Source organism: Dermacentor albipictus, chromosome 6 (genome assembly GCF_038994185.2).
Source record: "Dermacentor albipictus isolate Rhodes 1998 colony chromosome 6, USDA_Dalb.pri_finalv2, whole genome shotgun sequence".
NCBI lineage: Eukaryota > Metazoa > Arthropoda > Arachnida > Ixodida > Ixodidae > Dermacentor > Dermacentor albipictus.
In genome coordinates, this window is record NC_091826.1 from 65,046,529 (window position 1) to 65,065,062 (window position 18,534).

Genomic DNA, 18,534 nt, shown 5'->3' on the forward strand with positions numbered 1-18,534 from the left:
TTCGGTTTCAGAGAGCAACGAAACGGTCCACGGGGAGTGTAAACAAAGTGGTCACGTGTTCGCAAAAAGCCATGACGTATGCTCTGCCGCGCAGCCAGCGTGCGGTGCGCCGGCACGCGAGCTTCGTGTTGCTAGTCGTCTGCTACGCCTGCACGTGGTTTGCCATGTCCTCGCCATCATCGTCGTCGTCGTCCTCGTTTTCGTCGTCCAGCGGCGACGATTTCCTGCATGTGGGAGTCGCCGCCGTATTAGACGTGGCCAATCACTTTCAATTTGACCCACTGGAGAGCAGCGACTCGGATATTGCGGCCGGCGACGGCGAGCACGTGTAAAGAGCACGTGTAAAGCCGCATGGCAGCCAACGAAAATTCGTGACGTAGCCCTATGACGTAGCGTTTTCTTGGCTATTTACAGACCCGGGTGATGTCAATGTCGCGAGGTGCTCTGTTTTACGGTTGGCTGCGTGCACGTACTTTAAAATTGATTTTAAATATGTTCTAAGCGATATTCGCCGCTGATATTTTACACACGATGTGTATGTGACCCACTAAATCGATCTCACAAGTTATCTCGACTTCAAATTTTTGTGTCAGTACTCCTTTAACGCTGTCGCGTTAAAATAAAGGCTAGTATGCTTCGCATCCTGGGCTTAACCTTAGCTAAGCCACAGCCAGTTTTTTTCTGCAACCTGTCTCGGCGCCTTTCGCCTATTTTACTGCATATAAATAAAATAAGGCACGGGGCTCCAACCATCGTGCCTTATTTTATTTATATGCAGTAAAGTTTTACTCTCTCTCTCGCCGCGCCTGAAGTAGAAGAGGAGGTGCCCCCGCCCCAATAGCGCTTGTAAAAAGACGTCGCGCACCCTCCCTCCCTGCCTTCCTCCCTTGTGGGCGCAAGAAGACTACGCCGCATCAAGCCACCATATGCCACCATCCTTTTCGGCTCACTCTCGCAGGCTTTCGATCGCACCGACATCATACGGAGTGCGGTCGCGATATTATTGCACTCGGACTTCGTATGGAACATCACGCCGACGGCGTAAATTCGACCGAGCAACAGAAAGCTGAATAGCGAATTTTTCAGCATGCTCCAAAATTTTCTTGTTGACACTTTTGCTCTGGATATATTATATGAAAAAACGATTAACTATAATAACTAATTATGTAATTAGGCAATATACTAGACTAGTCTGAATTTGTCCAAATGACAGCAAACAACATTACTTTGGCTGTGTCCAGCTGCATGTCACTTCGATATTTTAAAATTTTAGCACTAGTTACTTGAAACACATGGTATAATTCAAGAGTAAGTTGTGCAATTTCATTGCATATTCACTAACGAATTACAGTATCAGTATCAGAATTACAGTATCAGATCTTTCTACCTTGTTTTGAGGAAGTTTTGTTTTGACCGACTACGAATTCTTTTGTAGCGGCAGCCTAGAGTAAGGAGACACAATGTATTGGAAATCTCTTGCAATTAACAAAATTGCTATCTGTGGCAGGTTCAAAAGGTTAATTTGTTTCTGCAGCTGGACATTAGAGTGCATCTCAGTGAACTTGACATGCATTATGTCTGTAGTCACAATGTTCGCAAATGCGCGAAAACTTGTAGACTGCACGCAGTACTGGCCACTGCATACAACGTTCGGCAGTTGGCTTGCAGCGCACAACATTGCTGCGTGCGGCGGGACTACGACAGCCACACTGTCCTGGGGAGAGCGCCGAAGGAAACGGCCAGAGCAAAGGTGCACCTGTGCGGTATTGGAAGCCGCGAACACAGCATAGCCTCCAAAAATTCGTGGTGTGGTCTTACGCAGACTAATCACGAATGCTATGAAAATCATTTTTATACTTCGTCAAAGCTAGAGGAACACATGCTCATTTTAATGCCTCTCTTGTACGCCTGTTTCAAATTTATGCTGCTGGTAACACAAATTTCATGAACGCACCTTGTATCCAAGAGTGTTAACAATTAAGTTGTGTGGATTAACATCCTGAAGCTACACAGAAGGTATGAGAGACACCACAGTAGATGGCTTTTGATTAATTTTTACCACCTAGGATTATTTAATGTGCACCTGAATAAGTAAAAGAGAGTTACTGGCTTTCAACCCTGCTGTTGCGATATGTACAGCACAACATCGTGATGTTTCTTTACTGTAGTACTACACAAAAGTCACCCGCCGTGGTTGCTCAGTGGCTATGGTGTTGGACTGCTGAGCACGAGGTCGCGGGATCGAATCCCGGCCACGGCGGCCGCATTTCGATGGGGGCGGAATGCGAAAACACCCGTGTACTTAGATTTAGGTGCACGTTAAAGAACCCCAGGTGGTCGAAATTTCCGGAGTCCTCCACTACGGCGTGCCTCATAATCAGAAAGTGGTTTTGGCACGTAAATCCCCATAATTTATTTTTTACACAAAAGTCAGTCATCATGCCACTGCTATTATACTACTATCATCACCATCGTCACTACCTTGCTGCTGTCAATGAGCACATGATTGGATCACACACACCACTCAATTCCGTTATATAAACATGTTCATCTATATAGCAACGATTTCTAAAAGCCCAATGTTGGATGATCAGCTACTTGCAAAGTGTCTCACATGACCAATTCCTACACTGCAGAGGATCTGATTACACTTTATTTCTAAGGACTGCAAGAATTTGTGAACTCAGTCTTCCGACATAATGCAGTGGCTCTGTCGATCTTGCACAGGATTGGTAATTTCAGCCCATCTGATCAATTTCTGTCATGTTTACGTATGACTAAAAGAGCACTTATCATCTTTGCTTCAGAGGGACCTGCACCTGCCTACACTTCGTAGATGTGGAAGCTCCCTCTCCAACATGATAACAGAGAAAACTACAATTTTGTTTGGTCACGAAGACTAGGAAATAAGGAAAACCATGAAGGCCTCGTCAGTCGCTAGGAAATGGAACAAGTGCATTAGCAAGCCATCAGTCAGTTGCTCTTAGTGGGAAAGGATTACTATTTTTGCAATCGCATGAATTTCTTTAACCAGCACTTGGGGGGCGGGAGGAGGCACATATTGCTTTTCTGTGTCTAAAAGACAAAGTTTACCTTCTATCTTATCTTCTTGTTGTACTCGAAAGGCATTGTCATGCATGTGCGATTTTTATCTGTTTCCTGTTTTTCTTTTTTAATTTATGTTTATATTTTTTCACCAATAAATTCGTGGCTGTGAGTCGGTGCTCATGTGCGTGCCTTATTTCTCATCTACTTGGGCACTGTCCAGCAAGTGCACTGCCCAGCAAGAATTCCCCCAACAAGCCCAACTTTCCCTGCCTTTCCCTGTGCATAGCCATTCAGTTGACCCATTACATCATTCGTCAAGAGGCCAGGTGTAATGGATGTTGGTCAAACTGTGTGGTGAGGTGGGCACTTTTTGCTGGCACTTCTCACCAGGGACACAGAGTGGGAATTCCAGCTGTGTGCCTACACTTGGCCACATAAGATGTACGAAATACTGTGGTGTTTTGAAATTTTGAAATATCAGCCTTCTCCATTACCTGGGCATGCCGTTACAAATTTCTATCTGTACTGTTGTTGTTGTGTACACAAATGCAAAACTGGTCATATCAAGTTTGAAATTTCGTTTATTTGCTCACTTATATATGGTGAGTCCTCAAGACATACACCAGTGGAGACAACTGGATCACCTGCTCTGTTCTCTTGATATACAAGGCAGCAATAAAAATCAATACAAAAAGGAAGACCACTCTTGTATACACAAAGCATTAAACCTCAGTTTAACAGTCCAAGGGATTGCAGACTCATTTGACATCGACAAAACTCATGCGACTAACACAACATTATTCAAGAGCCAAAAATGGCAAATTTTGTCTTCCTGCGCTTTGTAAGAATAATTAATTGTGGGATAAGGCTAAACTGAGAAGACAACACCTTCTTTAACTTGGCTGCAATGGAAGAATAGCACCAGCTTGTAAGCCAACACTGAGCTTGTGATACCGAGACACTGCGATAAACCATTACATAAAAGGAAAACCACCCGTGTGAAACTGGCAAGGTAATGTATTCATTGCTACAACACTTGAATAAATTTAGTAAAATTCTGAACATAACCTTGACTTGATGTGACATGTTCTTTCTTTTACCGATATTTTCCCTTGAAATATAATTGATTCAGATGAGAGATTGAACTCACTTCATTGCTTCAAGGTTTTTTGTCACATCAATCTCTATAAATAGGATTTGGGAATAAAAATATTTCAGATAGAAAATTTTGTATAGTTGGGTTTCACTGAATGGAGGTTTGACTGTATATAAAATCAGAAGATGGTGGTGACCTGCTTCAACAAATAATAATAATAATAATAATAAAAATAAAAAAGATGCAATCAATGGATCGCCTGGTACAAGCCTGCAAAACAAGTGAAACTGTGACAAAAATTAATGCACACAATGAAAATGTTACAATGTTCCGAAGAAGCAACACAGCCCATTAAGAACACATGAAGTCGATAAATGCATAAACCTGCAAAACCTCAACAAATATGTCAGTTGTAATGTTAAACATTGCATTTAGCAATACGGATATGTTGGAAAAATAAAGGACTGAATGTAAATATGTGGGAAATTAATATATAAGCAAGACTCTGTTAACAGCTAGCATGTGAAACAATAATCTCTTGAATGATTCTTGAAGTATCTGCCCCCTGACGTGAGCATGTGGAAGTTGACATCCCATGCACAACCTCTCTGCAGAACAAAACAGGCTGTCATGGATAGCTTCACACAGCAGGCGGCAATTTCCTACTCCGCCTTGCTCAAGTGTTGCTTAATTCTCCTGAATTTACTGCTACAGTGTGTGCGGCCTGCCGCATGTGTAATTTCTCTTCATATGCCTCTTCTGGTGTGCTTTGCGGCCAAACCGCATTGGACAAAACCTACACTGACATGGCTTCTCGCCTCTCTGCGACTGTATACGGCACATAAGGACCCCTTTCTGTGCACAGGCATAGGGCAGAGGGGACAACAGACTGGTCTCTCGCCAGTGTGGACACGTAGATGTATGTGCAGGTTGTACCTCAGTGGGAACACCTTGCCGCAGTAGTCACGCTTGTTCAGGAAATTCTCATTATGTTCTCTTTGGTGAATCTTCATTGTGTTGCGGGAAGCTGTGGCATAGCCGCACACAGTATGCCACAGCAGATTCCTTCCCATGTCTGTGCATAGTTGAGGGGACGCTTCCGGGTAGCGACTCATGGCGACGGTGTCTGCGCCACAGAAAGTGACACACTCTGAACCAGGGTGTTGACGTGGGCTAACCGGTACATATATCGAAGTCTAAACAGCACGAAGGATGGGACAAATAAGAATGCAAACGCTTCGTCAATTGTGTTCTTACGTGTCCCGTCCTTTGTGCTGTTCAAATTGTCACATTCTGAACCAAGCATGATACCTGCTGTTTTCCGCACTAGTGAGCATATTGGCTGTCAATTGTCAGTGAATGGTATTGGTGTATCACATGGTAGCACAAGACGTAATTAGAAAACAGGTTATGAAAAATAAGAAAATTAAAAATAGTAAAAGGCCTTTTGGTGGGCAGGTCGTGTCAGTGAGTTGGCGGGAAAAGGATGCTTCATTTTGAAGCTTTACAAACGCATTGATTTGCACAGCATACATCATACCTCGCAGCGAAGTTTCCTGGCAATGTGTTCCGCGCACCGATCTTGTCCTGTGCAAACAGGATGGAATTAACAGGATGGAATAACACTTTCTGCCAAACGACTACCATATGCTGCCCACATACATTCTCATGATCGACAGCGAAGAACATCTGCTGTTCATAAACAAAAAGGCATAAGTGTTTGCACACTTATGCCTTTCTGTTTTCCTATCTTTCCACCTATTATGCAATACCATCGAAGTGGTCTTTAGATGAACGGCACATAACAGAGGCTGGAAGAAGGCTTGAGCTAAGCCTGTCGCTGCACAATTTCTAGCATGATACGACTTGCGGCTGGATGTCATTGGACAAACGCTACACTGAAACAGCTTTTCATTTGTGTAACATGAACAGGAATGGCACACATATACGAACACGAAGCAACATAGTAGATCACCTCTTGCAATTATTTGATACCACGACACGTGATTCTGGCATAACTGCATGATAAATGTCATTCTAGGTGTCTGCAATGCCACATCAATGTTGCACACAGTGGTGAATTTAGACATTGAAATGTGCTTTTTAGCAAGATACATGATTGGGTTAGTGATGCGCATTAATCTAAGGGAGCCAGTTAATAGGCAATGGATAAGTTGCCTGTCGCAAAGTGAAATGACAAGAGACAAATCATTGTGTTGTTCCGCCTACTTTTCCATTGTCCACTAGCAGAGACCCACCAAGATTACCGCATTTTCTACTTTGGTTGCTCATATTTGTGTTTTATTTATGCTGTTTGAGAGGGATGGCTGCCAGGAGTGCAGCCATAAGGACAAGTCTGAGACGGAAAGTGGGTACAAGGACAGCATGTAATTTGTGAGGAAGCACATTGCGAGATTTTTTTGCACAGCATATTGCACTGACCACAGGCTAACGCAAGCCCCAGCTCCTGTATATTTCAGTGCATGAAGGCACAGTCACACTTCTAATGTGAAAAAGGCAATCATGAAAATGGCGGCAGAAATAACACAGGCACAAAGGTGAAGATTGGTGTACAGAGGGCACCAGTAATAGTAATTGTCATATTCACTCTCTGCCGTTATGAAGAGACAGCCGACAATCAATATGTCAACTGCCATTACTGGCGCCCTCACAAGGGTGGTCCCTCATGAGGACATCCTCTCTTATCTGCCCTCACCCTCATGTGTTAAGGTGAGGGTGAGGAAGGGTGACGATGTGAAACTAAATGAGAAAGGCGCAATTCATATCGCTGAAGTGCAGAGAGAGAGCGCAAGAAACAACTTTATTTAGTCGCCTGCAGAACGACACCATGACTAAATGGTGCCGCAACACAGGCCCTGACGTCTTTTCAACGGGTGGTCTCTACTCAACTTCAGCGTCTGTTACTCTTGCGGTCGGTCGCCCTGAGGGACAATGTTCTGTCGGTTTCGCTCGGCCTTTGTCTTTCAAGAGTCGCCGAGACCTGCTGGGCCCAGGTTTGGATTTCGTTGTCCTATAGCATTCCGCCGCAGCCGCGAGTCGCGGTGGAATCGTTGTACTTGTCGAATCTTTGTCGGGGAACTTGGTGCAATCCCATAGGTACAGATCTTGATTCATTAACACTGGGGTGGGTAAGGAACCAGATTGTAATTGTCATGAACAGCAACACCTCTGCTCGGCTCAGCCCAGGGTGTGGGGGTGGGAAAGTCCTTCAAGCCAGGCAGTGAAACTAAGTTCGTTGAACGTCATCATGGCTGAAGTGCAGAGAAGTCACTTAGACCACATGCGTGTTTGAGGACTAAAGTTTTGAAGCGCACCGGCAGGAAGGCTCTTGAGCTCTGACGTACACTGAAGCCCCTATTTGTAACTGACCTCAGTTGTAAAAATGGCTGTTGATGTAAGCTGTAGATAAAGGTGTAGACTGGAAGCTGTGACAGCAATGAAAGTGGGAACAGGGATGGTGACTTTTTGATGTCACTCTGATGTTTCTTTTTTTTTTTCACCAATTACCACAACTAAGCATGCTCGATCCTTTATTTGAAAGAAGCTTTCTGGAATTTATCTTTTCTTTCTCTGATTAGAGAGGGACAAAAACTTAAGGTTTGAGGCTTCTCAGGCATTGATAGCGTTTTTTGACCTAGAGAATGCAACATGAAAAAGAAGAAAATACATGACATAAATATAGCTAAAGCTCAATTACAGTACGAAAACTTAATTACTTTTTGTTTCAGCTGGCACATGGCAACAGTGGTAGAGGGATTTTATTTACAGTAAGCATGCAACTTAAACATTTTAGCTTAATGTCTATAACGTCATGCTAATTATCTCGAATAAGCACAACAGGGTAGTTGATTAGTATAACAGATAGTTTAATAGTATCCCACCACAAATGCCAACAAGCTCTCCATTTTGAAATCCCAGCAACTTGATGAAACAATGGGAGCATTGCGGAGGGCTTAATCTTTAGGTTTAGACAGCTGGTTTAGCCAATGTCCATATAAGCAATGCAATGTGGCACACTTCGACAATTGTAATGGCATGGCAGACAATCATAATTGTCAACTAACCTCCCTAGGTGAGTAAACAGTATGAAATTGCAACAAACCACAGGTAAGAGAAGGAAGGTAGGCTTTTCAACCTGAGGGTGAGAGTGAGGGAGGGCAGATAAGTTCTTTGTGAAGGTGAAGGAGGGTGGGTAAATTTTTTATATATAAGGGTGAAGGCAAGAGAGGACAGGGGGTAGAAAACCAATAATTGAGGTAAAGAGTAACACTTGTACCCGCTCCAATGTGTGTGGATGATAAGCAGCACATAGATCCGACAGCTCCTTCAAGCTGTAAGGTACTAGTGTTCATAACAGACACAGGCATTCTGTGCACACTAATCACGATCACTGTCGCCATCATCATCCAGTAAGTCCACAGCATGGCAGGGTGATGTTCGGATACTTAAGTACAAAGAAAAACATCTCCAAACGATCTCCAATTATTGCTCTTTCTCTGTGGTTGCCACACCAGTCCTGTATTTGTAAATTTCTTAACTTCATTCCTTCCTTTGGGTTTATGCACCAGAAGTAAGAGACAGATTGCTGCTAAGGACACTTGGCACTTCCAGTAGAATGTTAGAATCATGAGGCAGACTCTCTTCAAAGCAAAATTTTCTTTTTTGTGCAGTCAATACTCCCTCCACCACCCTTCACCTCAACCCACACCAAACAAGACAGAAAATCTTGCCCCTTCGTGCCACTGCAATATGCTGCTACATACAAGGAAGTCACTTGAAAAGGCCCTGCAATGCGCCAGGAAAAGCTTGTTGAGTGGCCAACGAAAACACCGGCACCACCTCTTATCACTGTTATCTATTTGATATGCACTTACTTGCTGCTACTGTGGTCTGTGTGATCTTGGAAATGAAACTGTCATCCATAAGGCTCTACTCAGGAAGTCTGTGGGCTCACATTTGTTTCGAGGTCAAACTACACCAGGCAGGAACACGCCAAGGATGTGCAACCATTGGAAATTCACGAGGAAAATGGACGTCATCATTTTTCATAGCCAAACAACACTGTGCCAGATATTAGAGGTATAACATGTATCAAGGCTGTTTCCCCAATGACATGAACACATTATCTAGCATATAATTCTTAAACACATGTCCAAAAATTCCTTTCAGCAGCCTGTATTAATGTTGTGGAACACAGTTCCCATGTTTGAAGCTCTTATAATCACTTAAAACAGGGGACATGGGAATGATAGTACTAAGCTCAGGAGAATAATTGCAACAGCTTTCCATACTGGGATAGTTCTGCTGCAAAAGTCTTTTACCTGGTGGCAACTACCTACATCATAATGCATTGTTAATCAGGCCTCTAGTTACGCTGTCCATATGTCCATGCTTCATGAAATGCTTAAGTGTTGCAGGATAGGAACAGCTAACTGTGAAAGTTTTCAAAGCACAGGAGCCAGAAAAAAGATAGTTTGCAACATCGGCACTCAGCACAGATATTCAGTGAAGAACATGGGCTGTCTTATGGGAAAGGACTTGCTCTACCTCTTGAAAAAGGGCTAACTGCTTGTGGCAATTATTTAGCTTTTTCTTGGACACTGCTTTATAAACCTTCACTTTATGGGGAAACATTGCAATTTGTCCTGAAAAATGTACAGACATATCTTATTTTTTGGCAAATGCACCACGGCAAATAAAAGTAGACGCACATGCCTCCCAAAGTCAACCATTGAGGCACGTCACATAAAATGCCAGCAAAAGGTGGCAAGCATCATCAAAGAGTGGTCAAATGCTTCAAATGTTTGCTGCGCTCATGGTTCTTCTGCAGCATCTTTCGTGAAAAGGCCCTGGGGCAATAGCGGCACTGATAAGGCTTTTCCCCGGTGTGTGTTCGCATGTGATACATGAGAGTGGCCCTCTGCGTGAAGTTCCTGGGGCACAGGTGACACTGGAACGGCTTCTCACCGGTGTGGACGCGGAGGTGAACGGTCAGGGTTCCCCTCTTCTTGAAGACCTTTTTGCAGTAACCACATGTGAACCGTTCATTACCATGCACACCCTCATGGTAGCTCAGGTCACTCCCACTAGATGGAAAGAGGGAGCAATGCAGCCCTACTTGTCTGGTAGATGCGCCATCACTGAGCTGATAAGCGTTGTGCTGTAGTAGTCTAGCAGAACCTGCAAGACAGAAGATGCAACTGGTTGCAAAACAGCAAGGCCGATCAGATGGCCTGTATGTCTTGCACATACAGGGTAACGTAACATATGAGCGCAGGCAAGAGGTGATGCGTAAGTAGTTGGTAGCATCTTTACTAGATTGACACTGAGCATTGAACGCTGGCTGAAATCTCTGTCTTTCATTAAAGGGTTCTCTCTCTCTCTGCTTCATTTGCTGTAAGTACCCCTGGTGCTGTTGCTACTTGTCCTCCGCAGTGCTTTCCCACACTAAGGCTTGGCACAATCATTTGTATGCAGCTCTCCTCAAGTTTATGTATGTATGTATGTATGTATGTATGTATGTATGTATGTATGTATGTATGTATGTATGTATGTATGTATGTATGTATGTATGTATGTATGTATGTATGTGTGCGTGCATGTGTGTGTACATTTAAGTAACTGTAAATAAAAATTGCTTGGAAGCCTTCATAAGATCTATAGCACTGACATAACGACGTCACAAAGAAGAAACAGTACTGGAGTAGATAACTGTAGGGCCGCACAGAGGAAGGAAAGCGTAGGAGAGGCCCTGGTCAGCACAGATGTGTTGGAGAAAGTGTGGTAGAAGTAATGTTCTGTTTTTGATAAAGGAGCACTGGAGCACTGGGATTGGTACACCAAACATCAACATGCTCCTGAAGCTCTCGGCCTCTGAAAAGTGAGATAAGGTCTTTCAGCCCTGTGTGTTTCTCACAGCACGTTCTGTTCGCGAGACAAGCTGACTCTGGAGTGTGGGGTGTAAGGTCGAACGTTGCGTTTTGGGGCTGTAAGTGCGAGTGTCATTCAGCAACAGAGACACTCAAGCAAACTAGCCAGTCCCCACAGTGCGGGTCTTCGTCGTCTTCAATCTGTCATGGAAAAAGACAGAAGTGCGTTTGCTTCACTAAAGGTGTTACAAAAGTTTTGTAGCCTTTGTTCTAGGAAGCATCAGCAGCACACACTTCCGGCAGCTCACAGCAGGTTCAAAGCTCACACTTATTTGCTTCGGCAAGCTGATTGAAGGTGCAAAGGGTGATGGCACACCAAAATGGCTGCACTTCTGGCTTCAGAAATGTGACGTCAGGGCCTCTCTTATGTTGTTTGTTTCCTTGATGAAGAGTAGGAATTTTTTATAAATGCAGGAAGTTAGGATGGTTCGTCATTTGACTTGTATAAAATATTTGGAGCACTAAACCCTTTCATGCTGTGAATTTTTATGTCATGAAGAATTCATGTTTTAAAGCATTCATGTTGCATGTTCATATTCAGCATAACAAGTATGTCAAAAAAGCAGAAACAACAACAATAGAATACATTCTATGGGGTCTCGAAAGAAAACATTTACACTTGACATTAATTTTTATCTTGAGCAGTTTTTGAAGCTGCAGTTTACAAAGAGCCTTAGAACTAAAACCTTTACATTCATTAAAAAGCACATTCGATACTTTCATGGGCACTGCTTACACACTCGTAATTTTTTTCCCTAAAGTTGCCATTGCGAGTTGAAAGATAAGAACTGTGACGAACAAATACTTTGTCTATATTGTCACGAGAGGAAAAGCCAGTCAGCCAGTTCTAAGCGGACGGCCGTTTACAGTTCGTTTTTGCAGCAGCTACCACGCACACTTCTTCTTCCTCGACTTCTAGCGTAACTAGTGTGTGCCAATATCAATTAAGTGCAATGAAAGAACAAAGCAGACTATGATAAAATATAGCAACAGGAACACAAGCAGCAAGATGAAATATGAAGCAGAAAGGTGCCAGTAATGGTAACTGCCTTATGCTGTTGAAGTTGTAGTGGTTATGAAGAGACAACCGAGAATGACCATGAACACATCATACAATGCAACTGCAAAAGCCCTTATGCTGCGTGCTGCACACGACATCACTGATCAATGCTTACCGGCAGCAACCAACAGACTCAGTCACAACACAGTGCTAGTGACACAAAACAGAAAGTGCTGCTGAATTGCACCCAACTCAGTGACAATGAGAAGCAATGACAGGACTCACTATACAAAAAAACAAACATTCTACACTTATCACCAGAAAGACAAATTCGCAGGGAATGTGACAAAATGACATCGAAAGAAGGTGCACAAGCAGGCAGCAGCGCCACTCATACATCTGTTGTAGTGGACACTATGCATCTGCTGGTGATGCTGCAAGTGAACTTGGCGTACGTGCTTGTTTGCAGAAATTTGCAGGTAAAAGGTTGTCATCAGTTCCTCTGACATAATCTTCTACCATCTCGTTTTCCTTGGGTTGTGCATCTGCCTTGATGCCTGCAAAATCGACGCACAGAGAAGTGGAGTCAAGGTAAATCAGTGCCGCAAGTGGCCAGGCCTATCACACTTCATGCCATGCGTTCAGTAGTCACATGTAATGAGGACTCTTCAACTGTAGAGAGCAGGACACATATTCACAAAACTTTACAAACGTGAAGTGCCACTGACAAAAGGGAAAATCTTAAGTGTACAGATGATCGAGGGTGCTTTCAGGTACCAACATGTTCAGAGAATACAGGTACACCAGCCAAACTGCTCTTCAAGAATTGCCACACAGTAGTCATCACTATCATCGTCATTCTTGTGGGCCACCTTTACTTCTCTAGCAGAATATGCCCAGGACCACTGCAAGGCCCTTGTTCCAGAAATGCTGTGGGATCCGTAGCTGTGTAGAGAGTTCAAAGAAAGGCACCAGCCACAGAAATTATCGCTGCATGGTTTGAGTACAGCCTAAAATGAGTTTAACTGTAAAATAGGTTTTGCATGAGTATGTTGCTTCAGCATGTGCTCACATGTTGAGGACAGAGCCTCTGATCTCCTTATGATTACCATGCAAGAGAGACTGAGCATTGAACTACCACTTTGAAAAACACACACTCAGGTGCTCTAATCTCTAGGTGAATGCAGGCAATTTTGATGCGATGAGTACGTGCTGATGGTGAATTACTTTTGAGTGGACCTGAGCACCCCGCAGGTCTTCCCATAGAGATCTGCCATCATTCACACTGCAAGTAACACACAAGTTCAATGGAGACTGGTCGCATTTCACATTTACTGTTCAGTAATCGATGCTTTGACCCAAAGCTGGCTCAAATGTCAAGACCAGACTCTCAAGCAGCTTCCTAATCATTGCTAAGTTAGCTGCTAGGCAAAGTCACGCCACCTTTCTTTCTTTCCTTCTAAAGATGAAAGCCTGGTTTCATGTACTGTGCAGTGAGCATTAGCAATCCTTAAGAAATGCAAGGTCTTAAAGGGACCCCAAGGAGGAGTGACAACATAGACTGCTAGATCACACTTCTGGACTATCAAATCGCTCAGCTTCACTGTGATATGATGCTTTTCAAGTGAGAGATCATGCAAGGATAATTGACAAGAAAAAAAAAAAGATCTATACAAATTTCTCAAAAAGAAACATTTGCAGTCTGAATGAAATTCCCTTTTGTTTGGGAACTGAGCATGGCATCACAACCACCTTTCTGGGCCTTTATCAATTGAGCTAATGATGAGGCAGTAGAAGGTAGAAATTAACCAACTTGAAGTCCAGGAGCACTGAATAAACAAATGAGCTCTGCGTAAGTATGCAACATGGTGGAGGTCCTATGAAAAAAGAAAAGAAAGACAGTATCCACCTCAAGAGTGACATCTGACCACAACAAAAATCCCAATGGTTTCTTCAGACATAAGCTTTGTAAGTGAAAAGAAAAAAGAAATGTTGAAATTGTAAATTCCAGCAGAACTCGTTGCTCTTGTGTGCAGTGCACTTAGCTGCTGCAAATGCCCACCGTGAAGAACAGCAGCACCATTCAGAAGACTTCACTTTGGGTCTGCTATCTCAAACTAGTTGGTCTGCTATCTCAAACTAGTTTCCAGGCCAAATGTTACTGGGTACTTGAAAGACAGCAAGGGTATTTGCATATCCTGCCATTTGTGCGTCTAGTGATAAGTACTAGAGACATTGTGACAGTCATTTGCAAGTTGTTCAATTAAAAGAATGTGAGATTCTTGCACAAATTGTGCCCGAGGATGGATTAACATTCATTGTAACAATGGTGCACAGTCTCGCCAAAACAGCCAGTGCTCCATTCCATTGCTCTATCACTGCGGGCATTCAAGTCATTTCCACTGCACATCTTGGGAGGAGACAAAAAAGTTGAATGCAGTGGCACACAGACGATTGGAGAGGGCATGTAACACCGGCAAACACGACCTACAGTTTTTGAATAATGAGCGGATTTTCTCACTACCACTAAAAAACGAGGTTCACAACCTAGCATTCGTAACAATAGCAAAGTTCTTTCATTACATCGCACATTATGAAGCATTATTTCTTAAAAGCACAAATGGAGCATTAGGAACAAATAAGCAGTTTGTTTGCATACACAGAATTCGTGAAAGAGTGTGAATGATCACTATATAGCTGGTAAAATATAACATATATCTTTTGATATAACAAAGTAGGTATAATTGGCACTTCACTATATATTAAAATTTTGTTCATTTAAAATTGTGGATAAACACACTTCAATATACCAAGGTTCAAAATACAGTGTTCTGTGGGCAAGAAGTTATAAAAAGTTAAATGTTTCATTACATCAAGGTATCATTATAGTGAAGTTTGTTGTATCAAGTTTAACTATGTGTACACACACACACACACACACACACACACACACACACACACACACACACACACACACACACACACACACACACACACACACACACACACACACACACACACACACACACACACACACACACACACACACACACACACACACACACACACACACACACACACACACACACACACACACACACACACACACACACACACACACACACACACACACACACACACACACACACACACACACACACACACACACACACACACACACACACACACACACACACACACACACACACACACACACACACACACACACACACACACACACACACACACACACACACACACACACACACACACACACACACACACACACACACACACACACACACACACACACACACACACACACACACACACACACACACACACACACACACACACACACACACACACACACACACACACACACACACACACACACACACACACACACACACACACACACACACACACACACACACACACACACACACACACACACACACACACACACACACACACACACACACACACACACACACACACACACACACACACACACACACACACACACACACACACACACACACACACACACACACACACACACAGCGTATTCAAATTCAAGCGCATTTAGTAGGACTAACAGGATCACATGAACTTTTAGGACCATTCCTTACATCGTCGTTTATTGGATCCTTCCACGCCAAAACAACCAGCTTGTTTTCGAACATTACAGATATAGTTAAAAGAAATCCAAGATGTTTGCTGAAGATAGAGACTCATTCTACACCTTGATTTTTTATCCGCAATAGAGGCACGAGGCGACGCACACACGACAAGTCACTCCCAATGTGTCGCTGAATGTGGGGTCTCCTTAAGGCAACTCATGCAGTGAGCAATAGGGAATATATCAGAATTTCTTATGGTGACTTCACTTAATTTGACCTTGAGGGGACAGACAAACTCAATAAAATAATCGGACTGCTTGATTTGAGGAAGAGGCAGAAGCTACCAAATGCACTGCTGCGATCCAACATGTGGAAATGTTTTGAAGGTTTATTTTGTTATTATATATGTATAATCTCACACACACACACACACACACACACACACACACACACACACACACACACACACACACATGCATGCATGATCTTTAGGGCCACAACTAAGGGTGGCATAAGCATGTTTTTGATGCAAGTTATTGCTGCAATTTGAGTTGCATACAGAAGCAGCAGTAGTGCGGTAGAAAAGATATGTTCTAAATCTGCCACCATGGCCATTGAGTTGTGGCACTGGCTAGCACTCTCGGGGCTCGACCTAGCTCACATATTAAATAGCAAAACAGCGTTGAATGAATGAATGAATTCTGGGGTTTTACATGCTAAAATCACGATTTGATTATGAGGCACGCTGTGGTGGAGGACTCTAGGGGATCTTTAACGCGCCTCCAACGCACAAGACACGAGAATTTTTGCATTTCGCCCCCATCAAAATGCGGCCATCGCAGCCAGGATGTGATCCTGCGACCTCATACTTAGCAATACAACACCATAGCCCCTAAGCCACCGTGGCTGGTGAAAATAGTGCTACAGTAGCTCAATTGGTAATAACACTGTATGCATTATAAAGACGTGGGTTTGTATTCCACTGCGGCAAGACATTTTTTTGGTCTAGTTTCATCTCCCTTCACTATATCATTTTCTACATCTCAATTCACAACAATTTATGCTGTGCTTTCGTTAGTTTCATTGTATGTTGGCTTTATATGATTGTGATTAACAAAAATTCGGGCGCCTCAATTCCCCTTCTTCTCGTTCAGTAGCGTGTGAAGAAAGTTTACATACCTTAGCAATGACAGGAACAAAAATACAGGCGGCTATGATTAAGCACAAAGTGAAAGACCATACGACTACACCGACTATGGGTTACCTTGATTCATTATCCTGCTTAGATAGTCCTCATTCTGTCTTCGATCCAACTATGCAGCATTCCACATTATACTACTGGGAAATCGTGTTGCAAGGGCTGGAAATGGCAGCTGGCTCTAGGAAGCTGTAGGTGTCCCAAAGTTTCTACAGTAATGTCGCCCAGTTACCAGTCACTCTGTCCAATTCAATTCGCTTTATTACCCAGAAAGTGAGAAGAGAAAAACAAAAAAAAAGCTTTTTGGAGAGGTTTGTCAGCTGGAAGCTGAGTAGCTTGACAAGGCTGTGATAGGCAGAAAAAAACTGCTACAATGCCTGTGTCGCCCTTTTCGAACAAAGCGAACAAGTCCCTCACATTGGTTTGTCATGCAACAAGTGACAGCTTGGCTCTCAAGGCAGCAGGCGTAGCAAAATTCCTGCGACACACCGTCAAAGACAAAAATTTTTTGCTCTAGCTCGTTCATGAATGCGGCTATCAAAAACATCAACCTATTTGTGTTTGGTGCAGAATGCAGCCTTTTCCTAGCAGTCTCGGGAACCACTTCCTACATGTCGAGCAGCTGTTCAGATGAGACCCACCAGAATCACGCCAGGTGCCACTGTAGAAGGGATACAGAATCAAATCAGACAGTAAACGTAAATTCATTCCGTATAGAAAATAACGACACGTTATCTACGCTTAGTACTAGCGCACATTCACACTTCCAATCGCGGCCACTGCGTCCACTATTAAAGGACGCTAACAACCACTGCGCCGTTGTTGTTACCCTTCCGGTTTCACACGATGCAATCCTTGCTCTTTGATACACTGTTTGTGAGTTCCAGCGAAGGGGTACACGAAGTTAATTGAACGACCAACAGTCATTCAGAGACAGCTGACACCGTTGGCGTCGGTCAAACATGGTAAGGAAATCAGGCTGCAGATTCATCGCTATGTACGGCGCTGTACTCAGAAGCATAGTACACTGGCGGCAACGATGGGGCCCAAGGTAGCCGATTCAATCCAGCCTATTAAAAAGACTAACCCCTCGTATGTGAGGGCATACCATGCCAGATACCCACTTGCCTCTGTGAGCAACCCCACAGTAAGTTTCGAAGCTGTGCGACACATTGTTTTCGTTCAGCAGGCGTCCACATTTCCACTTGGGAATTCGCCTTTCCTGAAGCACTCGTTCTTAGGTGCTCGCCGTCACTGGTTGTCGCCGTTTGAGTGCATTAACATGCGTTGACTGAGTGTATGCACGGCACACACGTGGCACACATGCGCTCAGTGGTTATTTGGTGGCAACGCAGGGACGCCAATACAGGCATACAACGGTTTTCTCTCACGAAACTACACGGAACTAACGGAACATTCGGGCAGACGACAAAGGAACGTGATGTTAGCGGCGATTGAGCTCTTTTCAGGCAGTCAGGCATGCCAACGACGAAATGAAAAAAAAAAAACACTTTTGAATAAACCGCTTTGATAGCGAGTTCCACGAACACATATAATAACAAAATATTAGTTGCGAAAATACTGTTGACGGGGAATTTGTTGACCTATTGCGCAAA

At 43.5% G+C, this 18,534-nt stretch overlaps 1 protein-coding gene across 4 annotated transcripts; it reads right to left on the minus strand.

The window, feature by feature from the left end:
• Positions 1-3,660: 3,660 nt before the first annotated feature.
• Positions 3,661-18,387, minus strand: LOC135912321 (zinc finger protein 586-like). Of its 4 annotated transcripts, XR_010567601.2 has the most exons (5): positions 17,748-18,387; positions 17,470-17,579; positions 12,550-12,651; positions 5,685-10,345; positions 3,662-5,270 (listed from the first exon to the last, which is right to left on the minus strand). XR_010567601.2 is itself a non-coding variant. In XM_065444727.2 (4 exons), the coding sequence occupies exons 1-4, from the start codon at positions 18,115-18,117 to the stop codon at positions 9,942-9,944; spliced, it is 687 nt and encodes a 228-aa protein (XP_065300799.1). In that variant the 5' UTR covers positions 18,118-18,387; the 3' UTR covers positions 3,662-9,941. The 4 variants fall into 4 exon arrangements, 3 of the variants coding, with proteins under 3 accessions (XP_065300800.1, XP_065300799.1, XP_065300798.1); XM_065444727.2 differs by having other exon boundaries at positions 3,662-10,345; positions 18,047-18,387; XM_065444726.2 differs by having other exon boundaries at positions 3,662-10,345.
• Between the last annotated feature and the right edge of the window lie 147 nt (positions 18,388-18,534).

Coding starts and splice junctions, on each gene's coding strand:
- LOC135912321 (XM_065444726.2), bottom strand. CDS start 17,845: ATGACTGTTGGTCGTTCAATTAACTTCGTGTACCCCTTCGCTGGAACT. Junction 12,652..17,469: donor TCTGCACCAAACACAAATAG/GTTGATGTTTTT, acceptor TCGATTTTGCAG/GCATCAAGGCAGATGCACAA. Junction 10,346..12,549: donor AAATTTCTGCAAACAAGCAC/GTACGCCAAGTT, acceptor TCTGTCTTGCAG/GTTCTGCTAGACTACTACAG.